Genomic DNA, 25074 nt, shown 5'->3' with positions numbered 1-25074 from the left:
CTTCATTACAGCATCACCTCTGGCAGGTAAGAGGGTGGAGGTGAGCAGGAGGCTGCACGAGCACGTGGCTCTGTGCTTAACCGGGGTCCTATCCATTTCTGTCACTACAGGATGAAGAATGGAGGTTGGAAATAGTCAGCAGCTTCTGTAAGCACTTAACATTCCTGATTTCATTTGTCTTTGATCTCACTTGGACTAATTTTACTCTCTTCTGATCCCTTCCCTTGAAGGGGCTTTTATCTCATTGTCAGGCTTGCTAATTTAGTGCGGTGTTTTGAACCAGACCTCCTCCTACGTTTCCAGAGCCTGGAAGGTATTTTTTTCCTTAATCAGGGAGTGTTTATGCAGTTCTTTGAACATCTTGGGACAAAAGTCATACTGGGGCTTTTTGCAATTCCAGGTCTGCACTCTGGACCCTGCTGCTCAACCTCTGTATGTGCAAATGGCTTGTCACCAAAAACTTGCAGTATTTTGGGGCCAAAAGGGCAGGAAGGAGGGCTGAATGATTTGGGACAGGTCAGAGCAGTCTGGTGTTGGGTGGGAACTTCATTTGCCCAGCTGGAGGCCTTCCCAGCAGGCTGTGTAAATAATAAACAAGGAGGGGTGGTCACACATGTTTGACCAACCAAGTAGAAGCTTGGATCCTGGTAGATTTTGACTTTGTGGAAAAGAACTGGGTGATTTAGGGGTACAGAAACATCACCACATATTTTTGAAAAGCAAATACTTTTTTTTCTGTGATGGAAAATGTGTTCTGTTCCTAATCTGCTACAAGCAGGTTGAGTTGACTTTTTAAGGAGTTGAAGTTTGAGAGGCTGATAATTGCTTCTTACTGTGGGAAGCTGCACTGCAGATCCCTTCTCTATTCCTGGCTGTCCCCTTGCACTTCACCTTTGGAAGAGGAGGGGTATTTTCAGCAAAATGCCATTCTAATTGCTGTCTGAAGAAACTAGAAAATAGGACAGATATACAGGCTGTTTTCCCAAGTGATGAACAGGAGCTTCTAAAGATGACAAATGTAAGGAAGGGCAAAGAACGAAGACTTTACCCAACAAAGTTTCAAATCTTTTGGAATAAGCTCTGTGTCACACAGCTCAGCCTTTGCCATAGCAGCCCTGCCTCCACAGAGGTGGTGTGTGCACACAGGCTGCCTGAGCCCTGGTGACATGCTGCCAGCAGCAGCTGCTACGGGGACATCCCTTCAGAGAAGTGTCTGTGCCACTGCTCCTCTGTGGATGAGGATTCTCAGGGATGGGGGTTCTCATGACAGCATCTGAGCATGCCTCCTGTCCTGAGCTCAGCTGAGTTTTCTCCTGCTGTTAACCCTCTCCTGTGCTTGTCCATGGCACCTGCACAGCTATTTGGTGCACTGAATTTCTCACTACTCGTACAGTTTTTTAGTACCAGCTGTCTTGCATGAAAGGCTTCCAGAGGCAGTGTCTTTCCAGTACATCCTGGGCAGCCTTTCAGCCTCATGTTCCCCTGGGAACCATCCATCCTCCCAGGGAGCCACTGAGTTCTTTACCTTGCTGTGATCCTCAAAGGACCAATCTGCCCTAGGAGACATGAATGGGCAGAATTGCCCCTACAGGAGGGCACTTGGTGACATTTGCCTGACCTGGACCTGCCAGGGCTGTGCTGGCTGACAAATCTAGGAATTCCGTTGTGGTGTGTACACACTGGAGCTCAGGGATGTCTGCTGCTTCTGCCTGTGCTTTCTCCTTGCAGAGTGAGAGATTGCAGCATGGTGGAAGCATCCATGTGGAAAACCCTAAATCCAGGGGCTTGCAGGTAGCTCTGTGTTGGCAATGGCTGCCCCTTTGTCACGGAGTACAGTGCCTGACTGTGACATGGGCATCTCTGTATCCTGCTGGATTTGTCTCTGGGAGATTGCCCCCTGGATGTCCTAGAGAAGGTGACAGAAGAGGGTCTGTTCTATCCCATAACAGTGGCAGTCAACAGCCAGGGTTTTTCTGTGGCCTCCTTGTCATTGAAGAGACAGAGCTGGACAACACCAAGTTCTCAGTGGTTGCTGTACAGCCCCGCAGCAATGACAAACCTGACAAGTTCCCGTCCCCATGGGCACCGAGTTGGCCACACATGGGGCAGGGTTAGGCCCTTCCTTCCAGGGGCACCTGTGGTTTCCAGCACACGCCTCGAAATAATTCCATCTCCCTGCATATGTAATTTTGCGTGTCATTGCCCCTAATTGCATGCTTAACACACACTCTTTTTAAAGTGCAGCCCTTTTATCAGCAGTAGGTAGTAGCAGGTTTAATAGGGTGTTTGCATTCCTATAAAATTAATCTGTAGCCTTCTGCGATAGGAGACGGGCAGGGAGCCATGTGGTTCATATCCAGTGTTGATAAACTTGTTATAGAGGCAGGAAACATTTCTGATTGGAGCAGTGACAAAATAATTTGGAGCGGAGCCATAAAAAGAGTGGATGGTGATGGTTTGAGCACAGCAGAGATTGAAATTGCTGGTGTGTGGAAGCAGCGCTGCCAGCTAACATTGACTTAGTGTCTCTGGAGAACTCTAACAGCAAATGCATTTTATTAATGGCAATATTCTTTTAGGAAATGCTGAGCATTGTTTCAGAGGTGGAGCCCCCTCGAGTACGTGGGTTTGGAAATCAGCCAGACCAAGATCTGTTCAGCTGAGCTTGTTGCTGGTCACTGCTCTGGCCTCTGGCTGCAGCAGGAAGGTTGCCTAAGGGCATGTGCAGGGTACTGTCTGCTAACAATTGGAATATCCTTTTCTAGTGCAGAAAATGCATCCATCCATTCTTGCTCTGGATTCACCTGTATGGGATAAAATGCTCAGAGACAGCAGGTCATGTTTTTAACTGTTCTTTTATTGTCTTTCCTTTGAAATGTGTTTCCCAGAACATGAACATCAGTGGGAGTTGTTGCTTTCTCAGCTGGACTTGAGCTCTTACTGCCAGTAAGAGGGGGAGCTGCTCTAACTAGGTCGTGGTCATTGGCATTGCAGTGCCACATGGGGTTTGGATACTTTTACTTGTACTTAATTGTCTTGTGGGGGTTGATCAGCCTCGGAGGAGGCTCTGATGTGCAGGTGAGAGGGGAGCCTGCCACGGCCAGCCATGGTACTGCATCTTCTGTGCTTGCTCTTACTGTTACCACCTTTTCACCTTCTTCCAGCTGCCTTCTGCTTGAATCCAGCATGGAAACAAATGTGGGCAGCAGGGGGTGGCTGCTGGGCCCATTGAGAATGGCAGAAATGGTGCAGGTTGTACAGCCATAGGATGGGGGATAGAGAATGCAGTGCACAAGAGTCATGGACTGTGCTGGTCTCCCAACAAGGCTGAATTTTACCTGGCACCTCCAGCCATGGTTCCTTTGCTGTGTAAAACTGGGATGTCATTCAATCAAGGAAAGTAACCCCACTGCCACACTGTTTTTTCTTTGCAGGGAGGCTGTCAGAAGGGGATTCTCTGGAGCTGAGCTGTAGTGCTGGTCCTGCAAAGGTGATTCTGGAGCCAAACCAGGTGGTAATTTTGGACTGTAACCTGACCCCTGTTGAGCAAGTGATCAATATCACATGGAAGAAGAATGGGTTTCCATTAGTGGAGCAAGAACATCTCCATGTGCTTCCAAATGGATCGCTCTTCATCTCATCCCAGGCTGTGGCAAAGGACAGTAAATATCCTGAGAGGGATGGTGCTGAGGGCAATTACTCCTGTGTGTCTCACACCTCCCTAGGGACTGTCACCAGTCAAACAGCTGCAGTCAGATTTTCAAGTAAGTGTTCTGGGGGGTTTGTTCATTTTCTTTCCTTCCCCTCCTGGTACTTGTACAGAAATCTGCTTCCCCAGGAGCTTGAGATAAAATGTCTGTGAAATAAAATCATAATAATGATGTATAGATGGGACTGGAGATAGTCCATAAATAAGCAGTGGTGTCTTGTTATCCCACTATTAACATCCTGTGTAACTCTCCCAGGTAAGTGCCATCAGCTATGAATTAAAAACAGAGCCCTCCTCTTTCTGAAAGACAGTGCTTGTTTTTGCAGAGAACTTCAGAGCCCTGAGTGCAGCACCCTGTGCATGGAGAGGTGGCTGTGGGGGGGTCTGGCTGTGGCAGCTTGTGAGGTGAATATCTCTTTGTATGGAAGAGATGAAAGAAAAGGTTCTTCAGGGCAGTTTTTGTTTGGATTCAGAAAGACACTCCAAGATCTGAACTGCTGAATTTCTGCACAGAGTTCAAGAATAAAATTCCTTTCTATTCACGCTCGACTGCTGGGGGCTATTTTAAGTGAGTGCAAATAAACAATTCCTTGACCTGCCAAATAGGTGAGGCTAGAAAATAATGCAAATACAGTAACACTTCTCTCTAGTACAGTGACTTGTGTATGTTAAATGTAGCTAAAAACAGCTGCACAGGCACACCATGTGAGTTGTGGGGGGGTGAAGGTGCAGAGATAATGTCCTGACACCTCCTTTACTTTGGGATGTTTTTAGGCTCTGGTACCCCAGACAGGGCCATCCAGGTTTGGCCAAGGGGGTGTTTCAGTCTGTGAGCACTGTGCTGTAGAAACCAGAACTGCTGGTGAGGGGAAAATCTTTGACTTTTGCAACATGTCCTCCTTTTCTGCTCAGAAAATGTTTAGCATGCAGTCAGGGATCCTGCACACAGGTATTGTTTGGGAGGAGCTGTCATTAGTCCAGATGGATTTATTTAGGTGTCCCTGCCTCAGTCCCAGACAGCCTTAGTTAGGATATATTTATTCCCTTTCAGGGGTGACTTATGTTGAAGTGTGTGCTGTGTCTCTTGCCCAGTGGCAATGGGCTGTGTCTCTATTATGGTCCTGGGTTTATTGTTCGGCGTCTTATGAGTTAGAACAGTGGAGACATCTCAAAAGGGGGAGGCTGACTTAAACTGCCCTTCTCTCCTCCTGGATTTTTCCAGAAGAGCATAGATGGGTGATGCCTCTCTCCATCCCCTTCTGTGTTTGTCCCAGAAATGGGAAATTTCAGGTGAACTCTTTCCTTGTGTGTACTCATAGGTCTTCTTTTATTACCATCTGCACGGGGAAAATGCTGCTTCCGTGGCACACACATGCACCTGCCATAACCTATCCATTTCTGAGCAGGGAGCAGCGAGGGAATTGATTAATGAAATGCATCTCTCACTTCGATTTGTTCCGAGGGCTGGGCAGAAGCACTTGCTCCATTAGCATTCAGCTGGAGCAAGTGAGGATTGTAAAGGCTTAGGTTTTTTCTTTTTTTCCCCTGCTACTGAACATGGTCTATCCAAAGCTGGATGGAGTGGATGGACTTATTCTTTGTACTGCTTGCCTTGGGGACTGCTAGTCAGGACAGGGCAGTAGAAGAAAACCTGTTTAGCAGGCGGGATGTGTTATTCCTGCCATGAGCTTGTCCTTCTGACCTGCAAGTCCTTTCCTTCCCTGGAATGGGGTTCCCATGCAGGGCTGTGGGGCTCTCTGTGCTACTGAGTCTTGCAGTAACAACTAGGAGCATTGGGTATTCATAGCACCTCCCTTGCTCAGTATTGTTTTCATGCTCTTGGTGTCATCTGCTGTGTTTCAGGCTTGTGGGAGTCCACTTCTCCCCCTGGGAGTCCCAAGAGCAGCTCTGGCACATCTGTGTAAGGGCTGCCAGCTTCCCAGTGGAGGGAGGGGATGCTCCGGGCAGCAGTGAGCCCACAGGCTGGAGGAAGCCTTTTGGAGCAGTCAGGCTAGAGTGGTGGAGGTTGAATGGCATGTGAAGACTGTGACAGTGTGAGGGCTTCCATCCTGCCACCATGATCCAGGAACTCAGCTTGTTGGCATTTTCTTGGATAAACATATGGCTCACTGCCCCACTGTTCCCTGGCACCATGTGTGCCACCAGGGGACCCATGCCATGGTCCCTGTCCACACCTCGTGGCAGTGGTGGCCATCGCAGAGGGGGAGGAGCAAGGCTGTGCAGGCTCTGTGTGCCTGTTAAACAAGCAGCTGCTCAGGCTGATAAATTGGGTTTGCAGGTTTTCCTGAGCCCCACGTGCTCCCACATGGGAGTACCAGGGGCGTTATTGTAGTTGTGGGAAGGTGTAGCTTTCTACCTGTTAATAACTACATTGATGAAGATTTGTTAAAGCTTTTAATTTAGCTTAAACATTTTATGCAAGGGAGGTTGTAGAAAATTACAGTAATTGTGCCTGTCAGATGAAGACATTTGCTGTGCCTGGAGGGAATGGGCCAGCATTGCATGGCTGCTGGCAGGGAGCACGGGAGAGGTTTGGAGTGTTCCTGCACCTGGAGGGACAGGCCAACACAGGAATTAACAGGATCCCTCATCATCCTCTCTCCACATGGACAGTGTGTCTTCTCTGTGGTGCCCTGCATGTCTGGGATTTGAGGAATAGCACACTAGGATTTGTTCTTACTTTAAGGATTTATTTTATAGATTTTATCCTATTTATTTTGTGAATTAGGGACATAGGTGAGTGAAGGCCAGGGACTGTAGGCAGAGCCACGCTGGGCAGAAAAACTTCCTGCAGATGAATGCACAAGCCCTGGACCATCCATGACTTTAGATTAGATGTGGATTTAGATGCTGTTTTGGGTAGGTGGGGAGCTGGCTCCTGTGGAGAGCAGGAGCAATCCTGTGCTGCCATATGGCCCTGCAGACAAGCGCTGTGCTGGCTGTGCCTGCGCCGTGCTGGGGGGGGCCGTGGCAAATTGCTCCCACGACTTTGTTAGCGTGTTTCCCTTCCACCCCCAGCCTGTTCAGAGGTGAGTTGTTCAGAGAGGGGTAGCCTGGGTGGTGTATGAGATCTGAGTGGGGGCTGATGTTGCCCCCACTGTGGAAATACCTCCTAATAATTGTATAAGGTCCAAAGAGGACGAGCACACGGAGAGTCTGGGGGCAAAGCGCTGTGGGAGAGAGCAGCGAGCCCCTTTCAGAAGGCTGAATTCCTTGCATAGACTGCATTTTCTGCCTGGGGTGTAGTGTTGCTGGCTGGCAGCCTTTCCAAGCCCACAGCCTCCTGCACGGATCTTGCTGCTGGGAGAGGGGGAGGGTGCTGTGTTTCGCCATCCTGCAGTCACCCCTGGGCTCAGAGCTAAAAGCCTTGGCACACACGGCTTGGCTCCAGCTGGGTTTAACATGTCAGTGGGGAGGGAGCTGCCTGTCCCGCTCCTGGAGGTGCAGAGCCCGGTGCTTTGGCTGTCGCTGAGGGCAATTTGCTGTAATGCTCTTCACCTTCTCACCTGCCATGGGTAATTTTTACTGAGTGGCCTATTAAGGTGTTCAGGATAATCAGTGCAACGGGGCTGGGAGGTTTTGTGGCTCAGGATGGCTTTGCAAGCTAAACCTCAGCTGAGAAGTTGAAAATAATGTTGAGTATGTGTCGTCTTTGTCTGCCTTTTCCCCTGAAGCATCTCCTTTCGCTGCCTCCCTGTGGGAAAACCTCTCACTTTGCAGCACTTCTGCAGCAGCAGAATTGTGCCCAGAATTTGTTTGTGGGAGGAGAACAGCCCCTGCAAGGATCCTGTGGCCCCAGGGTGAGCAGTGTGTTGGAGCCTGTCCTGCACTTGCTGTGACCTGCACACACGTCCGTGCAGCGTGTCCAAGTGGCAGGACCTGCTCTCCAGTCCTCTCCTCCCTTGCCTGACTCTTTTTCCTCCCAGCCCCATCTGTTTGCAGCACAGCTCTGAGTCACACTAGAGGTGCTGTACGTGTCCTGCCTCATCCATTCCACCCTGGTACTCCTGAGGATGAGAAAAGTGGAGTGCGAGGGATCACAGCATGCTGTGGTGTTGGCCCCAAGCTGGTGCAGATGCTTGTGGAGCAGTGATGAGCCCAGCCAGCAAGTCTGTCTCTGCCTGACCCTTTCAGGGCTGACATCCAGGGGTCTTGCTCAGTTCTGCATCAAAGGAACTTTCTCACTTCTCTTGCTTTGATTTGGTGTTACTAAGATCCCAGTTGAAGTTGCCTGTCCTCTCCTTCATGGAGGACTCTGCAGGCTGCTTCTTTCAGAGCTTTCAGGGGTGATTTTTTCCAGCCCATCCCTATCCCCACTATCCCTAACCTTGTGCTGTGAAAGGAATATGATGGAGCTGCTCAGCCTCTGAAGCCCACCCCAAGAGTTCTGAGAAGGTTTGCTTCTGGTAGAGCCCCCAGCCCCCACGGAGCTCTGAGCCTGCCGTGAGACAAAGCCGTGGCTTTGCCCGGAGCTGTGACTCCCCTTGGGAAGTGTGGCAGTTCCTGTGTGCTCCGAGCAAGAGGGACACTGTGCTCCCTAATCAGGGGCACTGTTTGGTCACACTCTTCCACATCCTAGGGAGGTTCTGTCAGGGGTGCTTTTCTTGGCTTTTGAAGAGCCATTCTAGCACAGTGGGCAGATGGGGCTGGGTGGAGGTGAAGGGCAGGATTTGGTTCTCAGCTGGGAATTTAAAGCTTGCAGGACCAGGTCTGGCAGGTGATAGCCACAAATAACCAGGACAGGTTATTGCCTGATAAGCCAGGGAGCCCAGGAGGGTCTGTCATCTTTTGTACACCAAGCTGATGCCACTTAATAATGAGGAGCAGAGAAACAGGTGATGCTGTGTGAGGTGGAAGAAACAGAAATGCTAGCAAATTTCATTTTTTAGGAATCCTGCCTCCCATCATGATCTTCCTGGGTACATGGCCCTCCAGAGCCTGCCAAAATATTCTCATTGACACCTGTAGGATGAGAAGAGAATAATGGGAAAGAGGATTAAGGGTATCTGCTGTCAGGAGAAGGTTGCTTTGATGGTGCCATCCTGAATATGCACTGGGATTTGATGGATTTTCTTTTAAACTCTTGGATTCAGCAAGTTTTATTAACATGAGCTTAAAAGGTTTTGTAATTTGTAGAAATTACTCTGTGGTGAAGTGGTCTGCAGTGTATATTTGAGAATACTAAAGCAGTTGGCTGAATTAAGGCCTTACATATTAATGTATTTTTCAAAATTTTCCAGGAAAACATTTTTCATTCCATTTGTATTGAATTGAAAAATGAAACGTGGCAGACAGCTGGTGGGAGAATTTGGTCTGTAGCTGCTGCGGAGAGCAATGAGTTGCTTGAAACATGTGATAACTATTTAAATTAAAGAAAAACACTAATGACAGCTGAGAATATGCCGAGGTTAAAATGGGTCATGCAAAAGCATTTCATTTTCCCAACTGTACATATTTTCTCAAGCTCACACTGTAATAAGGCATGTATATGTGTGCATGGATGTTTGTGTGTGTGAGAGATGCAAAGAAAAACTTCAAGTTTGGAGTCCTACAAAATCCAAAGCAATGATGGATGTTCTTGGAAAGCGGGGGTGAGACAAACACATAATTGTGTTGGAGGGCCAGGAGGTCGCTCAGGGTCCTTCTGAGCACAGTGCTGTGCTCAGCCCAGCATTCAAGTGTGGATTCTTGGCTGAAATTGATGTTTCTTGTTCCACGTGTGTGGTTTCTGGGACTTACGTTACAGCATTGTTGGATGGATTTGTCCAGCAGGGTAGGTTTCACAGCAAAGGCAGTTTAACAGAGATGGATAAAGCAGAATCCATTTCTTCTGGGAGCTTTCTGCCCCCATCCAGGAGCCTGCATGAATATTCAAAACTCTGCCTGTGACTGGGATGCCTTCGGGTTATGCTGTTGGTGGGACAGATGCTGACAGCCCTGGGGGAGGATTTCTGCTGCAGGGTTTTGCTGTGTGCATGGAAAGGTTGGAAGAAGAGGCAGCTGTGGATTGTGGTCCAAGAGCAGTTCCAAACTGCAGTGCTTTGTCTCCGAAGCAGTCCAGCCTCTTTACTATGGAAAGACGTATATAGAGAGAGGTGAGCCTTGGAGAGCAAGCAAGTATCCTGGTATGTATGAAATCCATCCTCCTCTTAGTAGAGTGTCTGGATCCCCTTGGCTACCTCCCATCTGCTTGAGTAGGATGAAATTGATTTTTGCAGGTAGGAGAAGGAGGGTCAAAACTCTTATGAGCTCTGCCTCTGGTCTCCAGCACTGCCAGTCCGTGGGCAGTTGTTTTGTGTAACTTGACATCTGGCTCGTTCTTCCACTTGCCTTGTTTTAATTTCCTGTGGCTGCAGGAATGCTACAAGGCAAGGGGGAAACTCTCATCTCTGGGGTTGTGGCATTTCCCCTCTGTTTCTCATTCTGTGTCCTTCCCAAATGGAGCAAGTGAACATACAAGGAAGCAATTTAGGAAGGTAACTGCTGAAGCTGCCAAATTGCGTCTTTCTCTCACACTGTTGCCTTAAGGTAGAAAATGAGGCAAGAAGCAAATTTACACATTGAAACCTTTCAGTTACTGTTGTTAGGGTTGCTGAGGGTCTGTAGGAGCGCAGGAAAGGGAGGAATTACATTTCAGGCTGTCTTCAGGAGAGAAAAGCCTTTCTCTTAGCTCATACATCATGACAAGTTTACATTTCTCAGCAGAAACACTGAGTTATTAACTTTCCTTACCTTCTTCTTTCCCCAGCATTATCACGCTTTTTCCAGCAGCCGGAGTCGCAGACAGTGGAAGAAAATGGCATGGCCCGGTTTGAGTGCCGGATCGAGGGGCTGCCCTCCCCTGTCATCACCTGGGAGAAGGACCATGAAGCTGTTCCAGCAGAACCCAGGTGATTCTCTGCTTGCTTTCTTGGGTCAGCTTGAAAAAGAGCAAAGCAAAGCCTGACCATTTAGGATGTGGAAATCATTCTATAAAATGGTAGCATGACGAGAGAAGTGATAGACAGGTGATAGAGAAGTGATACCAGGTTTGGACCTGATAACTAATTGATATAAGAAGTATTAAAGGGGCTGAGGAAAAAAGTTCCATAAACATCCAAATAAAATGAACTTTCCCCCATATATTCAAACCACAAAGGAAAAACAACTCTTGATACTGTGCTAGTTATTACAGTGCAGAACCTGCACCCTGCAAAGGCCTGTGTGTACCCAGGATGGGGCATGGCAAGGCGTGGATGCTTTGGCTTGTCCTCTTGTGTGAAATGACATGGAATTCGCTGGGTTATTGGGGCCTGGAGTGAGGAGTATTGACCTGGGCGTATCCAACTGAACTCCATTTTGTGGATTTTCTTTGATTTTGGTTATGGTTTTAATGGGAGGCCTTTTCCTTTGTCTTACTCCCATGTTTAGACACCATCCAGTAAAAGGCGCTGAATTTTCTTTTTCTGGAGAAAAGAGGAGAGTCCTGAAGCATGATACTTTTTCCTTCATGAAAGTTACAGAGGAGGGGATGAACCATTAGGTGTTTGTCTGTAGACATCACTTCTGCAGGGGATCTGTAACTGAATTGTCCTTTAGTTCTTAAAAACTCCTTTTCTGTTCTTTAGAAGGTGGTGTTTCCCTCCTGGGGAAGTTAATCCAAGTGGCAGAAGAGGAAAAAAAGAGGGAGGTGTTGGGGGGGAAGTTTAGAAATACTTTTGAAGCAGTGGCTATTTCTGTAAGAATACCCACTTATATCCTTGAGTCTGGAGTATGGCCTCTAAAAGTTCATAGGAGGCTGTTGAGAAGAAAATTAATAAAAAAGGAAGGAAAAAAACCCCAGAAAATAAGGGATTGCAGGGAGAAGTGTGTCACAGATACAATGGCTTTTTAATGAGACAGCTCGATGGAGATTGTGAAATTACTTGCTCAGAGATTGCTTTCATCACAGGCAGCCTGAAAATTGTTTTCCTTGTAAAAGCCAGGCCATAATCTCTATCTGCAGATCTTGCTTTTTAAATCATGTTCTAGCTAATATGCTTTTTCAGAAGGATTTGCTTTTTTTGTTGTTGTCTAGTTGTTGTTGGATTTAATATAACCGGCTTTCGAAGGAATTAAGTGAATTCCAGGAAATGTTGGCTGCCTACCAGAGCTCTCTGTTATCCTCCCTGCATTGTGCCTAAGGATGGGATCTCAGGCTGGCCTGATTACTGTGGGCTCCCTCCTGTGCACACTTGGGATGAGCCTGTGAAAATGCAACCCTTTGGCTGGGCAGGTGTCAGGGTGATGATTTCATACTCCAGAATAGCAGGGCTGGGAGGGTGTGCAAATCAGGCTCAGGGTCTGGACGTACAGCCCTGGAGTATTGCTACATGAGTGTTTGTGATTTAAGAGGGATAGAATAATCATGTTAAACTCACATTGCTTTTCCCTTTTCTTGCTTTTCCTTTTCCCCTCTCTTTTCTTCCTTTCCCCCTCTTTTTAACTCTTCCCCCTCCACTTTTCTTTGTTGTTCTTACCTCTGGGCACTCTTTTCAGCCTTTGCCTGGATGCAGGTTCTCTCTAGGTACTGAGAGCTGATCTTAAAAACATATTTAAACAACCTACAGGGTACCAAAGTGCTGACTGGTGTTTTTGGAATACCTTTCCTGTCCGTCTTCAGGACAAAATTCTAAATTACCTATGTGAGTAAGACACAGATTATTTTGCAGTTCTGGCTCTGAAGCACATTGAGTAAACACAGTCTTAAATCTGCAGCAGCTGCTGAAAGGTGGCTCACAGGATTTCTCTAGATTGCAGTTGATTTGGGGTGTGTGTAACATCTCTTGGCATAATCTCTGGTTTAGGTGCTGGCTGGGTTTCACATCAGGCTCCAAAATTCTGTTTATTTTCTCTTGAGCCAAGATGAGCACTTGCTGGGAACTGGAGGTCTTTAGAGGTCTGCACAGCAAATCCATAACCTAGAGACCACGTGCTCTGCAATCACAGTATATTTGTCCACATTTTGGCTAAGTGAGGGTTTTATTTCTGTGTGTAGAGTTGTCTTTCTGTGTTGTGTCAGGAATGACTTGACATGGCTCATGTTCATGTACAGGACTCTGGAGCTGTGAGCAAAAGGGCTTCCAAACTGAGCCTGCAACAGAGCTGCAGGTTCTGCAGCTTTGGGCTGTCCTAGGCACCTTTAAAAGGCGGAAGGTAGGGTGTGCTGGCAGTTTACTAGAGAGAAGGTAAGAAGGGGAATAGGGCTGTCAGTCTGAGCTGTAGGGCTGCAGGGTTTGAACACGAGGCAGTGGTGCTTGATTTCAGCTCTTGGGCACTGCCCTGGTGAGCCCTGAGCCCCTCAGTGCTGACAGGAAGAGCTCTGTGGGTGTGCCCTGCTGTTCTTGCTGCCTTTGGAGCCGTGGCCGTTCGCCCTGCTCTGAGTGTGCTGTCTTTCAGGGTAATCCAGGTGGGGACTTGCCTTTCGCCCCCATCGAGGCAAGCTTCTCTGAGATCCTGGCACTGCAGCTATCAACAGCAAAACTCCTGGGACTGCCAAGGTTCGGGGTTTCTGTTGCTTCCAGGGCCTTTGTCTGTCTGTCCTTTAGCTTTTGTTTCCTGCTTAATCCTTGGTGAAGGTGAACAGACAAAAAGATTTGCGCTTTGTGTGGAAGAAAAGCTCTGACAACTGTCTGCTCTGAGTCATCAGGCAAATTTCCTTACAGGGAGCCTGGGGATGGAGCAAATGCCCTTGCAGGCTGCCTGAAGGCTTCTAGTTCAGGGCTGCTGGGACCCTGAAGAGCTGGAGGCTTTGTGAGCAGCTCGGAGAAATGGTGGATAGAGAAATATGCTTTTCTTCCCTTCTTGCTTCCCCAGCAGAGCGATCCTCACCGCTGCCATGTTTTCCCAACAGGATATACTGCACTGAGTAGATCTCTACCACTGGTACTGAAGAGACTGTCTCAAACTCTTTTGATGAAGTCTCCCCATTCAACTCCCTTGTTTCCAGCTCCTGCTCTGTTTAGAGACACAGTGACTTGTTTTGTGCCCCCAAGAGAAGCCGGGTCCTGAATGCCCTGGTGCAGTGACCCTGCTCTGAGAGAAGAAAGGCCAGAGACCAGAGGTCTGTCCTAGCCTCAGTGAATCTGTGATACATTGCTGAAGTGTCTTTTTGTGGCTGGGAGATGCCTTGCCTGGTGTTTGAAATATGTTGATATTAATTACAGACTCAAATAGCAGATGCACGACAAAAATAAATATTATCGCAGTGGGAGGCTTTCCCTCCATGGAGCTGAGAGGATGCAAATATTTGTCATCCTTCTCCTGAGTCCTGATGAGGCATCCTGATGAGGGCTTTTGGGTATCACCTCCTCTGAGGTCTTTTGGAGCTTGATCCTTAGCAAAATGTCTTTGTAAGTAGCAGGAACGTGGCTTTAGGGATGTAAGGCATTGCATTTGTGTACGTGGGAAGCTTCAGCCAGTCTATGTCCATGGATCAGGCTGTAGGATTGTTTCAGTGGAGACAGAACGGTCACTGGAGGAGCTCTTGTAGCTCTTCCTTCTTCATCAGCTGTGAAGGACACAACATGATGAGCTCAACTGCAAGAGCTGAGGTCCAGGATCGATGCAAGACTCACAGCAGGGATATTTGTCTCTGGAACAGACTGCTTAGGGCAAGGGAGGTGTTTCCATGAGTGCAGATTTAGGATAAATGTCTGCAGGAGCAGGCATACTGTGGGTGACCATAGCTTGAATGCAGGATGAGTGACCTGTTAAGGTCTCCCTGGCTCCATGATCCTCACTCATGGCACTCCAGCTGTCTCAGCACCTGGAGAAACACAGTTTGACTTACTGTGATCTTTGTGGATGGCAGGACTGGCATTCATGGTTATAACTTGCCTTTGTGCTGTTCCTGTGGAATAGCTGCTATCCCTCCCCTTAACAATTGCCTTTGAATGTGTCCTCTTCATAATGAAGACTGATAACCCAGAGCTGCCTGTCAAACCTCGGCAGCTCTGTTTATAGAGGCTTGCAATTAAAAATGGATCTCATATATAATTAAAAAGGATCACGTAGGCTTTGCGCCTTGCATTCAAGAATAAAGAGGCTGCCATCTAGGAATCCAGGCAGAAAATGGAGATGCTGACAGCCTGCTCCTACTTTTATGCTAATTGCTAATCATCTGCTTTGTTCAGTGTAATGCAGCAAGGATTGTGTTCATGTCGTGAGCAGTGTAGCCATTTCACTCTGTGGAAGTGTTTCCCAGTAGCATCCCATGGGCAAATCAGAGGATACTGAATGCCCAGCTGTGAATTTGTCACCTTGTGAAAGCCAGAAACTCGAAGAAGGAAAGGAGCGGCAGAAATGATGCAGGTTCAGGTGGCTGTATCATGGCTGCTTTGGCCCATGGAGGTGCAGCTGTGTATCAGCTGGTGCCTTTTCATGTACTTGAGGTGCAGCAAGAAAAAGATGATGTTCAGACTTCTTTGCAGTGTGTTTTTGGTCTGGCAAACAAACCTTTGTAAAAAGCAAGAGCTGAAAATGGCTGTAGCATGTGCTCAAGCTTGGGGACATCTACAAATGTGTATGTAGAAGCGCGAGAGTATGGACTTGGTTTGTACTGGTCAGTTGGTTTGTGTCAGCAAAGTCCTGTTAGTCTGGTCTCCCAAAAGCAGCTATTAAATTTGGAAGACCCCGAGGTGATGGATAGGTCTGTACCTGCTGCTTTTTGAGAATGACAGGTTGGGTTGCTCAGAGGTCCCCTGATCCCATTCTGCTGTCATTACCAGGACGTTCACATGAGAGATTTTTCAGGAGAAAAAGAAGGGATAAAAGGACTTTGGGGTGATGAATATCTGGGGTAAGGCATAGTCTGTCTCACACTCTTCCTTTTGGTTACTCAGGTTTATAACTCTTCCCAATGGTGTCCTCCAAATCGTGGATGTGCAGGAGAGCGATGCCGGGATTTACCACTGCGTGGCAACCAACGCCGCCCGAAAGCGCTACAGCAACGATGCCACCCTCAGCGTGGTGAAAGGTGAGGTGCTGCCAGCAGCCTCTTGGGCTGGGTACAGGTCTGCCAGGTAATCATTGTGTGTGGTGGGAGAGCTGGGCTCAAATACCAGTGACCATCTCCCCTCCTGGTGTGACTCTGCACATGGCCATCTTTGGTTAAAACCTGCAGAGAAGCATTTCATGAAAGGTTTCTCTTTGCTGGTGATGGGATAAGGAGACTGTGTTGGGAGGACTCCTTTGTGCTCTGGGGTGATTAGAAGGGATGAGGCAGCCCATTTACTTCTTGGGGAGGGCAGCATTTTTGGTGGTGTTCTCTGCAGTGGCATTGGATAGCAAGAGAAGCAAGGGCTGGCATGGACAGATGAAGGTGCTTCCCAAGCAAGGGAGAGAAATAGCTGGAGGCTGGAGTAGCTGGCAGGACAGTGTTTATCCAGGGTGCCCAGCACAGTCCAGAGGAGGCTGAGCACAGTGACATCCAACTTGTGTTCTGTGTCCATATTGCTGGTGCTCTGCTGAGCTCCAGAGATCTTTATGTGGTATTTGGGAACAGCCCCAGCTGGGATTTCTCCTGGTGATACAGGCCTTTGGAGCAAAGCTTTGGCTGTGAGCTGTTCTTCACCTCCCAATCTGGGCCTCAGCCTCTTGAGTGCATTTTCCTTTGTAAGCCAAGAGTGCAGTGGGCAAGTCTGGACATGAGGACATAGCTGAGAGCCTGAGTGCAGTGGGGGTCTCCAGGCTCCAGCATCCTTCCCAGCATGCCTGGCTGCCTCCCCAGCTTTGTATCATCCCTGTCCTGCAAATGGACAAACTCACCAGGGCTGGGAGTCTGGCTGAGCTGTCCCTTCTCTCTGGACAGTGCCCCCTGCCACATCCGTCTCCTGTTGATGCTGACCCCGGTGTATCTTGCAGGCAGCTTTAACCTTGAAAGCTCTGAAATCCTTCCCAGCCCCTTTCGTCTTTGTTTAGGATTGTGTTGCTTGGCATTCTGCTCCCAGTGTATTTTCCCAGTGATGGCTTTGCTGTTCATCCATCAGCAGGGAGTGTAATTAACTGTGGAGCCTGAGAACACACCTCTGATCAATGGATTGTGTCATGGAGGTAATCTGGGTGGAATCTGCAGAGAATTCGTGAGCGGTTGAATGCTCTGTATCTAATTGCCAGCCCCTGCCAGATCCTCTGCGTGTTTAATGAAGCTGGGAGCCGAGGGGAGCACTTCCTATGGGCAGTTCCAGCTCCAGAGACAGGTCCTGTGTTGGCTCTGGTGTGCTATTGATAACTAATATCGATCAAGCTGCAAAGGTGAATTTGATGTCCTTGGCATCATAACTCATTCTGCATAATTGCATCTTGTAGCTCTGCAATGTTTAATCTGCTTTGCAAATGGAGGCAATGGAAGAGGTTAAATGGGAAGCGTTCCTTCTGGAGCACCAGCCGGCCCGAGCAGATTTCTGCCTGGAGTTCTCACCCAAATCTCTCTTCCGCAGCACCACACCACCCGCTGGCTGCTAAAACAAATATGTGAGGTTGAGTTTTTCACCAGATTGAGCTGATAGTGATGAAAAACATGCCTGTTAAATCTCTGGGGTTTTTTATAATTGGGGAGAAGTATCTCTGAGACAGATGGGAAACTGCAGTGACCTGTGCAGGCTGTAAACTCCTCCATGAGTGACTGGCATGGTATTGATCCTTTTTTGTTTCAGCACTTCACCATCAAAGCACATTTTTGGATGCCTGGACTGGCTTGAGGAGTCTTTTCCTCCCTGTTCAGAAGCAGCTGATAATAGTTGGAGTGAACTGGTCAGGCAGAAATCCTTTCCTGGTTGTGAAAAATAAAACGAAACTAAACCAAAACAAAGAATCCTAGGGGAAAAAAAAAGCCCAAATAAACTGAAAGACAGACAACAAAAGAACAATAGACTGAAGTACAGTTATTTAGTGTTGCTTATTTGGAAATTTTAGGGACCAAACTCCTGTGTGTCTGCAGACAGGAGCAACTAAACTGCTTCTTCCCTCCCTGCTCCTGGCAAGGGACTCCTTTGTGCCAAGATAAGGTGACAATCCAGCCTTTCAGTCCCACTGCACTGCCAGGGCCCCTGCAAAAGGTTTGTGCAGTGGGACCTTGTGTCTCCTTATTTGCTGTCCCACTGGCAGCACTGGCAGTGCTGTGTTATGATGCTGGAGGTTGTGTTCCTGGTAGATTTTGGGGTCTTGCTGGTGATAATGCAAATGCTTCCAAGGATCAGGTCTGGGAACATTTTGTGTTCATGCCTCTGCCTTCCAGACAGGGCTGGATTTGAGCTGTGCATAGCAAAAGAATCAGTTTCCCTGTAGCTCTTCTGCCCAGTTGTCCTGTTCCTTCCCCCTCCCTCCCTGTTCCTTGTACGATGGCTGGGAATTGTTCCCTCTCCCTTGTTAAAGGCCTTTCCCCAGTAAAAAACAGCAATTAACATGACCGCTTTCTGTCATATCTGCACAGTCTAAAAACCCCAAAAGTGTCATTTCCCTGGGCAGTGTGACTTCCCTGTCCTGGAGGGAATTTGGGTTGTGCTGTGTGTCCATGGTTGAGCACATGCTGGCCGTGGCTAGGGAGGGCAGGCGGGGCTGCAGATGTTTTGGCTGTGCAGACTTCATGGTGCAAATTTCCAGACCTTCCCTGGGGAAGCGGCGTTTGGAGCTGGAAGGGGAGAGAGCAGATGGGACAGCAGGATACAGTCATGCAGCCCTGAAACAGAGCCTGCTGCTGAAACAGGGATAGCTTGGGTTCTCCCCTTGGATCTCCACTGCTTCCCAGTGCACATCTGGCAGCTCTGTCCCTTCATCCCTCACCTGGACAGGTGATGAATGAACCCTGTGTCTCTCTCTGCCAAAAGGGCATTAGGAGCTGGCTGTGGGATGCTTTCCCAGGCTCTGGCTGTGCGTGCTGCCTTTCCTTGGGGTCAGCTGTGTCTTGTTCCTTGTAGCTCCTTTTCCTGGAAGCAGGCTCTGGAGCCCTACTCTGAACTTGTAGATAAAGAACTAATTCCTTGTGTGTCCTGGTCGTGTTCCCAGGTTCTTGACATACACACAGAAGTGTTGCCATGCTTCATAAAGCAGCTCTCAAAGAATAATAGCTTGGGGAGAAGGGCTTGGGGAACGTGACGTGTGGTCTCAGCAGGTCACTTTGCCTGTCACTTCGCTTTCCCCTCCATGTCATGCACATGCCTGCTCCGTGTGTTTTCATGGGAATAGGGACTCCCTCTTGCTGTGTATTTGCCCCACAACTGGCGCAAGGTAGCACAAATAACAGTCAGAAGCTGTGCTGCTGCAAGAACAGTAGATTTTTACAAAGATTTGATCTATTCTGTTTTTAAATGCCACAAGGAATGTAGCTCCCCCTAATTTCCATTGCATCTTCCCCATTGAATGAATTCTGGAATCTTTTCTCCACAGCTAACCCAAATTTCCCTTCCCTGCAATTCATCCTGTTAGTTTTAGTTGCAGAGCATTGGGAATCTTGAAAAAATTGTCATTCCTCCTTATTTTTTAATCCCTTTGAGTATGTATAAGCAGTATGGTCTCCCAAGTGACCTAAAGAAAGTTAAAAATCTTGGCAATTTTAGTATAGAATAGTTTTCTCTCACTGGAGTGGGAGAAACAAATTTGAGATCCTGACCCCAGAGCTCCTTCATGAAGATCTCAGTGTTTGTGTCTTTTCATATTTATTGCTTATTGCAGAAGGATTGTCAAAGCATGGTCCTGGGAGCCAGGACTCCTTGCTTCTCTCTCCCTCTCTGTTATTGGGCTGCAGAGGAGAACAGTTCCTCAACTGGAAATTTCTGTAAATAGGGATAATGTAATAAATAGCCTTGGAGTTGCCCTCTTGGAAGGGGTGGGTCAGTCTGGAGAATCATTATAGACATTTGGTGCTGGAGGGCATCTAGGGGCACATACAAGAGAGGTGTGGGCATGTATCTCATTGTGGGTGTGGGATTTCCCTTATCGTGTCCTCTGGACTCTGTTCCTGGTCTGTGCATGTGGGGTGGTCGTGACTGCTGTGACATGTGTGGGAAAAACCTCTGCCTTAAACCAGATAGGCAAGAATCAGAATCTCCCTGTGCTGCAATAATGCAGGAATTGGAGAACAGAGCAGGGTGGTGGGTGGAGGTCTGGGCTGAGCAAACCACGGAGGAGTCTCCCAGCAGCTGAGCACATCCCCCGCGAGCTGGGATTTAGTGCCGTGTTATTAGAGATGACACTGTGAGATTGCCGTTGGCAGAACATCATTTACGCTGACAGTTGTAGCAGCTTGCTGCAGCAGTGTCCCAGGAAATGGATTTTTCAGCCAAATATTTGTATGAATGTGATAACAGCTTGGAGGCAGCTGAAGCACCTTCAGGTTTTTTTGTTCTTTTGGTGTTTGTGCTGCAGTGGCTTGCAGGTACCAACATAGAGCCTGGGATGGTTCCTGCTCCAGAGGGCTGTAGGAAAATAGAGCTCTTGACTGGGATGAGCTTTAGGGATGGAGGGGAAGGTGGTGATGAAGTGAGCAACACTCGCAGTTGGCCACCACCTCGCAGAAACAGACGTGCTGTTACCACAAGTGGATTTTCAGTCCCTGCATGTGCGAATGACGTGCTGGATGCTGGCTTGGCACTCAGCCTGAGCCCTGGCCACGTGCTCTGCTCCCCTCGCGGCTTCCAACACAGGTACTGGGCAGCCAGGGGACAGGGAACTTTGGATTTGGGTCAGTGCTGCTCTGGGCTGGCCTCCCTGACTGCAGCTGGGCATTGATCCTGTGTGTGCTGCCAGCGACAGTGAAGGGCAGCTTTAACCAGAGTGGAGGGATGGTCCAACCTGGATTAGGGTGGTCCTCCTCCAGCAGGAACCCATTGCAGGGGCAGCAGGGCCCTGTATGGTTGTGGGGGTAGAGCTATCCACAGCTGTGTGTGGGCATGGCACACTTCTTCTGGGAGGCATGAGTTGTGGGCATATGTAGGTAGAGAAAGTGTGGGGTGGGATAACACAATTACATTTTTGCTGTGAGTTGTTGGCATAATGTGCAAGTGATGCATCACCTCTGGAGAGAGAGACATCCTGGTTCCAACCTGCAATTGCCATGTTCCTGTTCCATGTGCCTCCTGTGCAGGACACAGAACTGTCACTTTTCCCTCTCTCCTTTTAGCATCCTTCTGTTTTCCTTTGCCCTCTGGTCTCTCACTTCACTAGCAGTTAAGCAGGGAACTTCACTTGACATCCCCAAAGCTCAGCCATGAGGACTCTGTTTACGAGTGTTTCACAGCTCTGGTTTCCTGGGAAGCAGGTATCTGAAGCTGTTTGCATAATGCATCTGATGGAGTCTGTAAAACACTGTTGCTCCTGCCTGTGGCAGAAGGTGCTAAGCAAGCCATGGCAAGTGTGAATTCAGAGGATGGCAAGATCAAGGAGGAGGTACACAACACTTTCTGCTTAATAAATAGATCTTTAAAGCTAGAAGTGACCTTTTGCCTAACAAGCTGTAAACTTAAACTCCATCTCACTTTACTGAGCCTGTCACTGCTGGTGGGTTTCAGGCACGCATGGAGCAGGATTGATATTGGGTGAAACTTGTGAAAGGCTGGTGCAGATGTGTGTCAGGCACCCTTCCAGCCAAACAGCTCTGCTTGGCTGGGGTTCCTACAGGGCCAAGAAGCATCACACCCCTCGCATTGCTGAGGGAAAGCTTCTCATAGCTCCAGTGTCAGCAGCCTGCTCTGGGAGCCCAAGGGGAGTTCCAGCTCAGCTGTCTGTGAACTTCCATGGGGCTATGATGTGCCACACTCCTGACAGCTCCAGCAGCCCGCAGTGACAGAGGGTTTGATACAAAATGCAGAGCCCTCACCTCCCATTAAGCACAACAGCTAAGCCTGGGGATGGCACCGAAGTGAGTGGCAACAGAGGTGTCAAGGATAATAGAGCAGAACCAGGGATGTACAGCTGGGAATAGGTGAGCTGTTTCCAGGTCCTAAGGGGAAACTGCTCTAATCCACGTGCAGTGGTAGCTGTGCATGACGTTTAGAGCTGTCAGATGTGGCCAGGCTCCTGTGTTACTCTGCCTTCAGCTCCTGCAGACGAGGGATGTCTGGATTCAGGCATGGTTTATGGTCCTCTGGTGTTCTCCACATGCATCCCTTACTAATTCAGGTCTGCTGCACTTCTGAGGCTTCCTGAAATAACAGCTGGTGTTTGGTAAGGCTTGGACTGAAGCACGTTTTAAGCAATAGACTCCATTCAGTTCTCCTCTGAGTCCCTTGGTGGTGGTGCAATCCTGTGGTGCATCAGCACATCTGCACTACAGGGATCACACCTAGCCTGCCCTGGAGGATGTGGGATAGGCTAATACTGTGTGGAGAGGCTGGAAAGGAGCTAGGAATAGAGACCATAATTAGGTCAGCAGCTTGCAGTGGGCTGCGGGACAGGAAGGTTGATGTGCTTGGGCTCCTGATGACACTAGTTAATTATTAATCATTGGTGTTACAGCTGTGCCTCATCAGCTCTCTGAGGTCGAGGGCTGGCGGTGCCCTCTGGCACTGACAGCGTCCAGCAGCTGGAGTGAGGATGTTGGAAGTGTCTGGAGGCATAGCAAAGCTCATGGAGGTGTCTAATCCCATTACTTTTGACACAGGACAGACGTGTCCCTGTCTCTAAGACCCACCAGTAGCTACAGGGGTGCTGAGGACCAGGAGTGGGAGGAGTGGGCCTGAGCCACAGGGGAGGCTGAGTCAGGAGCAGAGCTGGGCTGCTCTGAGCCCTCACTTGGATGTCTTGGGTACTAGGGATCACTCAGAACACAGCTGGGAGTTTGCCTTTGGTATCAGAGGTGTTCTTGCCCATCTCTGTTTCTGGTGCAACCAGGGGGCAATGCCAAGTGGATTGTGGACAAAAAAAGAGGAGCAGGAAGAGAGAGGAAGGATGGGATAAGGAGGGGCAGATGGTGTTACCAAACACTGTCCTAATGCACAGCCTTACATCAGGGTTCTCTGTGGCACCCAGCAAGTGTCCAGGCAAAGGGCTCTGACAGAATCTGTGGATATCAGCGATGATCTTTCCCCATGGAAAGCCAGCTTTTCTTCCGGACTTTTCCTAGAAAAACAGATTTGCATTGTCCTGAGTGAATGCAGATGCATCCATCTGCTTTTAGTTCTCTCCCTTCCAAGTTGGCAGTCTCAGTTTGCTGCCAGACTGTTTTACTGTGGGCTCCCAGCGTGTTGTGTGTTCGCAGCGTCACTTGTGGGAAGCATTCTGTGTACCTGGCATCAGGGAGAGCCCTCTGCAAGATCCCTTCCCAAAATGTTCCTCTTTTCAGAGCTGCTCAGGACAGTGGATGGCTGCTCTGGCAGAGGGCATGGGGCAGAGCAGGAGCCATGGTCACAGAGGAAGCAGGTTGTGCCCTCCTGCACGATCCAGGGCCTCCAGCCTCATCCCTCTCTGCTGTCTCTGCATGTGCCTGAATTGCAGCTGGATCTGATATTACAAATAAATCTGAAATGCAAATAGGTCTGATGAAATAGGTGTCAGCCCCTGGGAAACATCAGCCTCAGAGCTCAAGGAGGAAGTGACTGGAGTGAAATGGCTCCAGTCACTGAGGCAGGGTGAGTAAGGAGGAGTTTTAGGGTCACTTGTGAGCCAGAATGGTCTTCTGTTCACCACATCTCTGTGTCATTGCTCTGCAAGAGGTAAGAAAATAGGACTTATGGCTTTTTTTTTTCTCCTTGGAGGTTCCTCATGTATCATTCTGGAAAGTGGTGTGCTGCCCTAGGATAATGACAAAGAGAGCTGGTATAATGGTGGTTAAAAAGGCATGAGGGTGTTCCCACTGAATCCCAGAGGCTGGCAAGCTTATGTCCCTAGGACTATCTCATATTTACTGATTTGGGGGTGTTTATATTTAAATCAGGGATACTGTGGCTTTTGTTAAGGGTCTTCTGATGCTCTCTGGCTATTACTTTTGCACCTTCACTTCTGTGAATAGCTGTGTTATGAACTGTGAGCAGATGAGTCCCAGAGATGCTGAGAGATGTACCCAGAACAGCACAGTGGGTTAGTGACAGAGACCATGGAAGACTGTCGAGCCACTGGACCAGAAGATGGGACATCATCCTGACTGGTTGTCAGCCATGGAACATTCTGGTATACTGAGGAGGTTCCTGTTGCAGTGGTGACTTTACAAAACAGCCTCTTGCAGCCCTTGTTTTTCTAGTCCCTGGGTTTGGCAGCTGCATAGGAATGGCTGGAGTTTGCAGTGCTTCAAGGCCTCAGCTTGAGCAACATAAGCTGTCTGGGTCTTAGGGTTAGGGCAGGGAGGCTGCTCTGTTCTCCACACAAAGACTCTGAGGTACCTCTGCTCCTTTCTTCACTTCTTGTTGGCCTCTCACCTGATCTAGAGGCTCAACTCCTTCTGTACACTGAGTAACTTACAGGGAATTTGTTTGCACGGAAGTCTGTGAAAGTGTGCCAAGACAGACTTATTAATCAGTAGTTACTGTCTAAAATGATGACACTGTCAATGCTGCTACAACACAGTCTTTCTGTTAGGTCTCAGCACCTACTGTGCCCTGAGCTGGGGTTTCCTATTGCCTCTGCCACATTCCAGCTCCATGAGCTGCTGCTTCTGCCTCCCAGAAACTCTCTGTGATGCATCTTCAGGCTTCTGAGGTCTGAGATGCCTGAAGGCCTGAGGTGTGCCACCCTTTGGGCTGTGGCAGAAGCAGAAGAGGCCCAGCTCTCAGAGCTCTGTGCAGCTGCCGGCACAGCCCCTCCTGTTTATTTTGCCTGGCTGTGGCTCGGAGCGGTGCAAATGGAGGCGCCTGCAGTCTGGCTGGCTCCCGTCCCTTTTGGCGTGATCAGGAGCGGTTCCAAATGCGTGTACGCAAACAGAGAGCCAATGTTGACAGCTTTACAAGAGCTGGAGTGGTGGGCAAAGCACACTCTGACTGCTTTGCAGCACAGCTATGTACCGTGGATGTATAAAACTCCATAGCCTGAAGGATCAAGGATTGGGGGAGTGGGGGAAGAGCCCCCCTAAAAATCCAAGGCAATTTCTGGAAACCTGCCACTCTTCCTGGGCTTCTGGTTACAGAGAGTTCAGGGTGTCAGCCTGTGGCTGAGCTAGTACATTAGTGGATTTAATTTCTGAGCTGAAATCTGTCAGCTGTATAAAGAAGTTGAAAGGAATGAAAGAGGACTGCCTGATGGCCCATTTGCTTGTCTGGACTGGGATCCATGTGCTCCCTCCCAGGGCTTCCAGACACAGACATGGAACTGGGGAAAATGTTGGACAGGCTGTTTCTGAAGCCAAAGGAGAAGCTGTTCCTAGAGCAGCTTCTCCTGCCACCCCCCGTTGGGGAGCACCCCCA

The 25074-nt window shown here is 48.8% G+C and overlaps 1 protein-coding gene across 2 annotated transcripts in view; it reads left to right on the top strand.

Moving 5' to 3' along the window:
- Positions 1–25074, top strand: part of IGDCC4 (immunoglobulin superfamily DCC subclass member 4) — a 63768-nt gene that overhangs the window by 6347 nt on the left and 32347 nt on the right. For both annotated transcript variants that reach the window (XM_031059686.1, XM_031059684.1), the window contains exons 2-4: positions 3435–3764; positions 10479–10620; positions 15592–15725. In XM_031059686.1, the coding sequence (XP_030915546.1) occupies positions 3435–3764; positions 10479–10620; positions 15592–15725 (606 nt within the window). The remainder of the gene's footprint in view (positions 1–3434; positions 3765–10478; positions 10621–15591; positions 15726–25074) is intronic.

The sequence above is a fragment of the Geospiza fortis genome, unplaced genomic scaffold (genome assembly GCF_000277835.1).
Source record: "Geospiza fortis unplaced genomic scaffold, GeoFor_1.0 scaffold2, whole genome shotgun sequence".
In the NCBI taxonomy this organism is placed as follows: domain Eukaryota; kingdom Metazoa; phylum Chordata; class Aves; order Passeriformes; family Thraupidae; genus Geospiza; species Geospiza fortis.
Note: the sequence above shows the minus strand (reverse complement) of the source record. Positions and strands in the feature narration are given on the sequence as shown.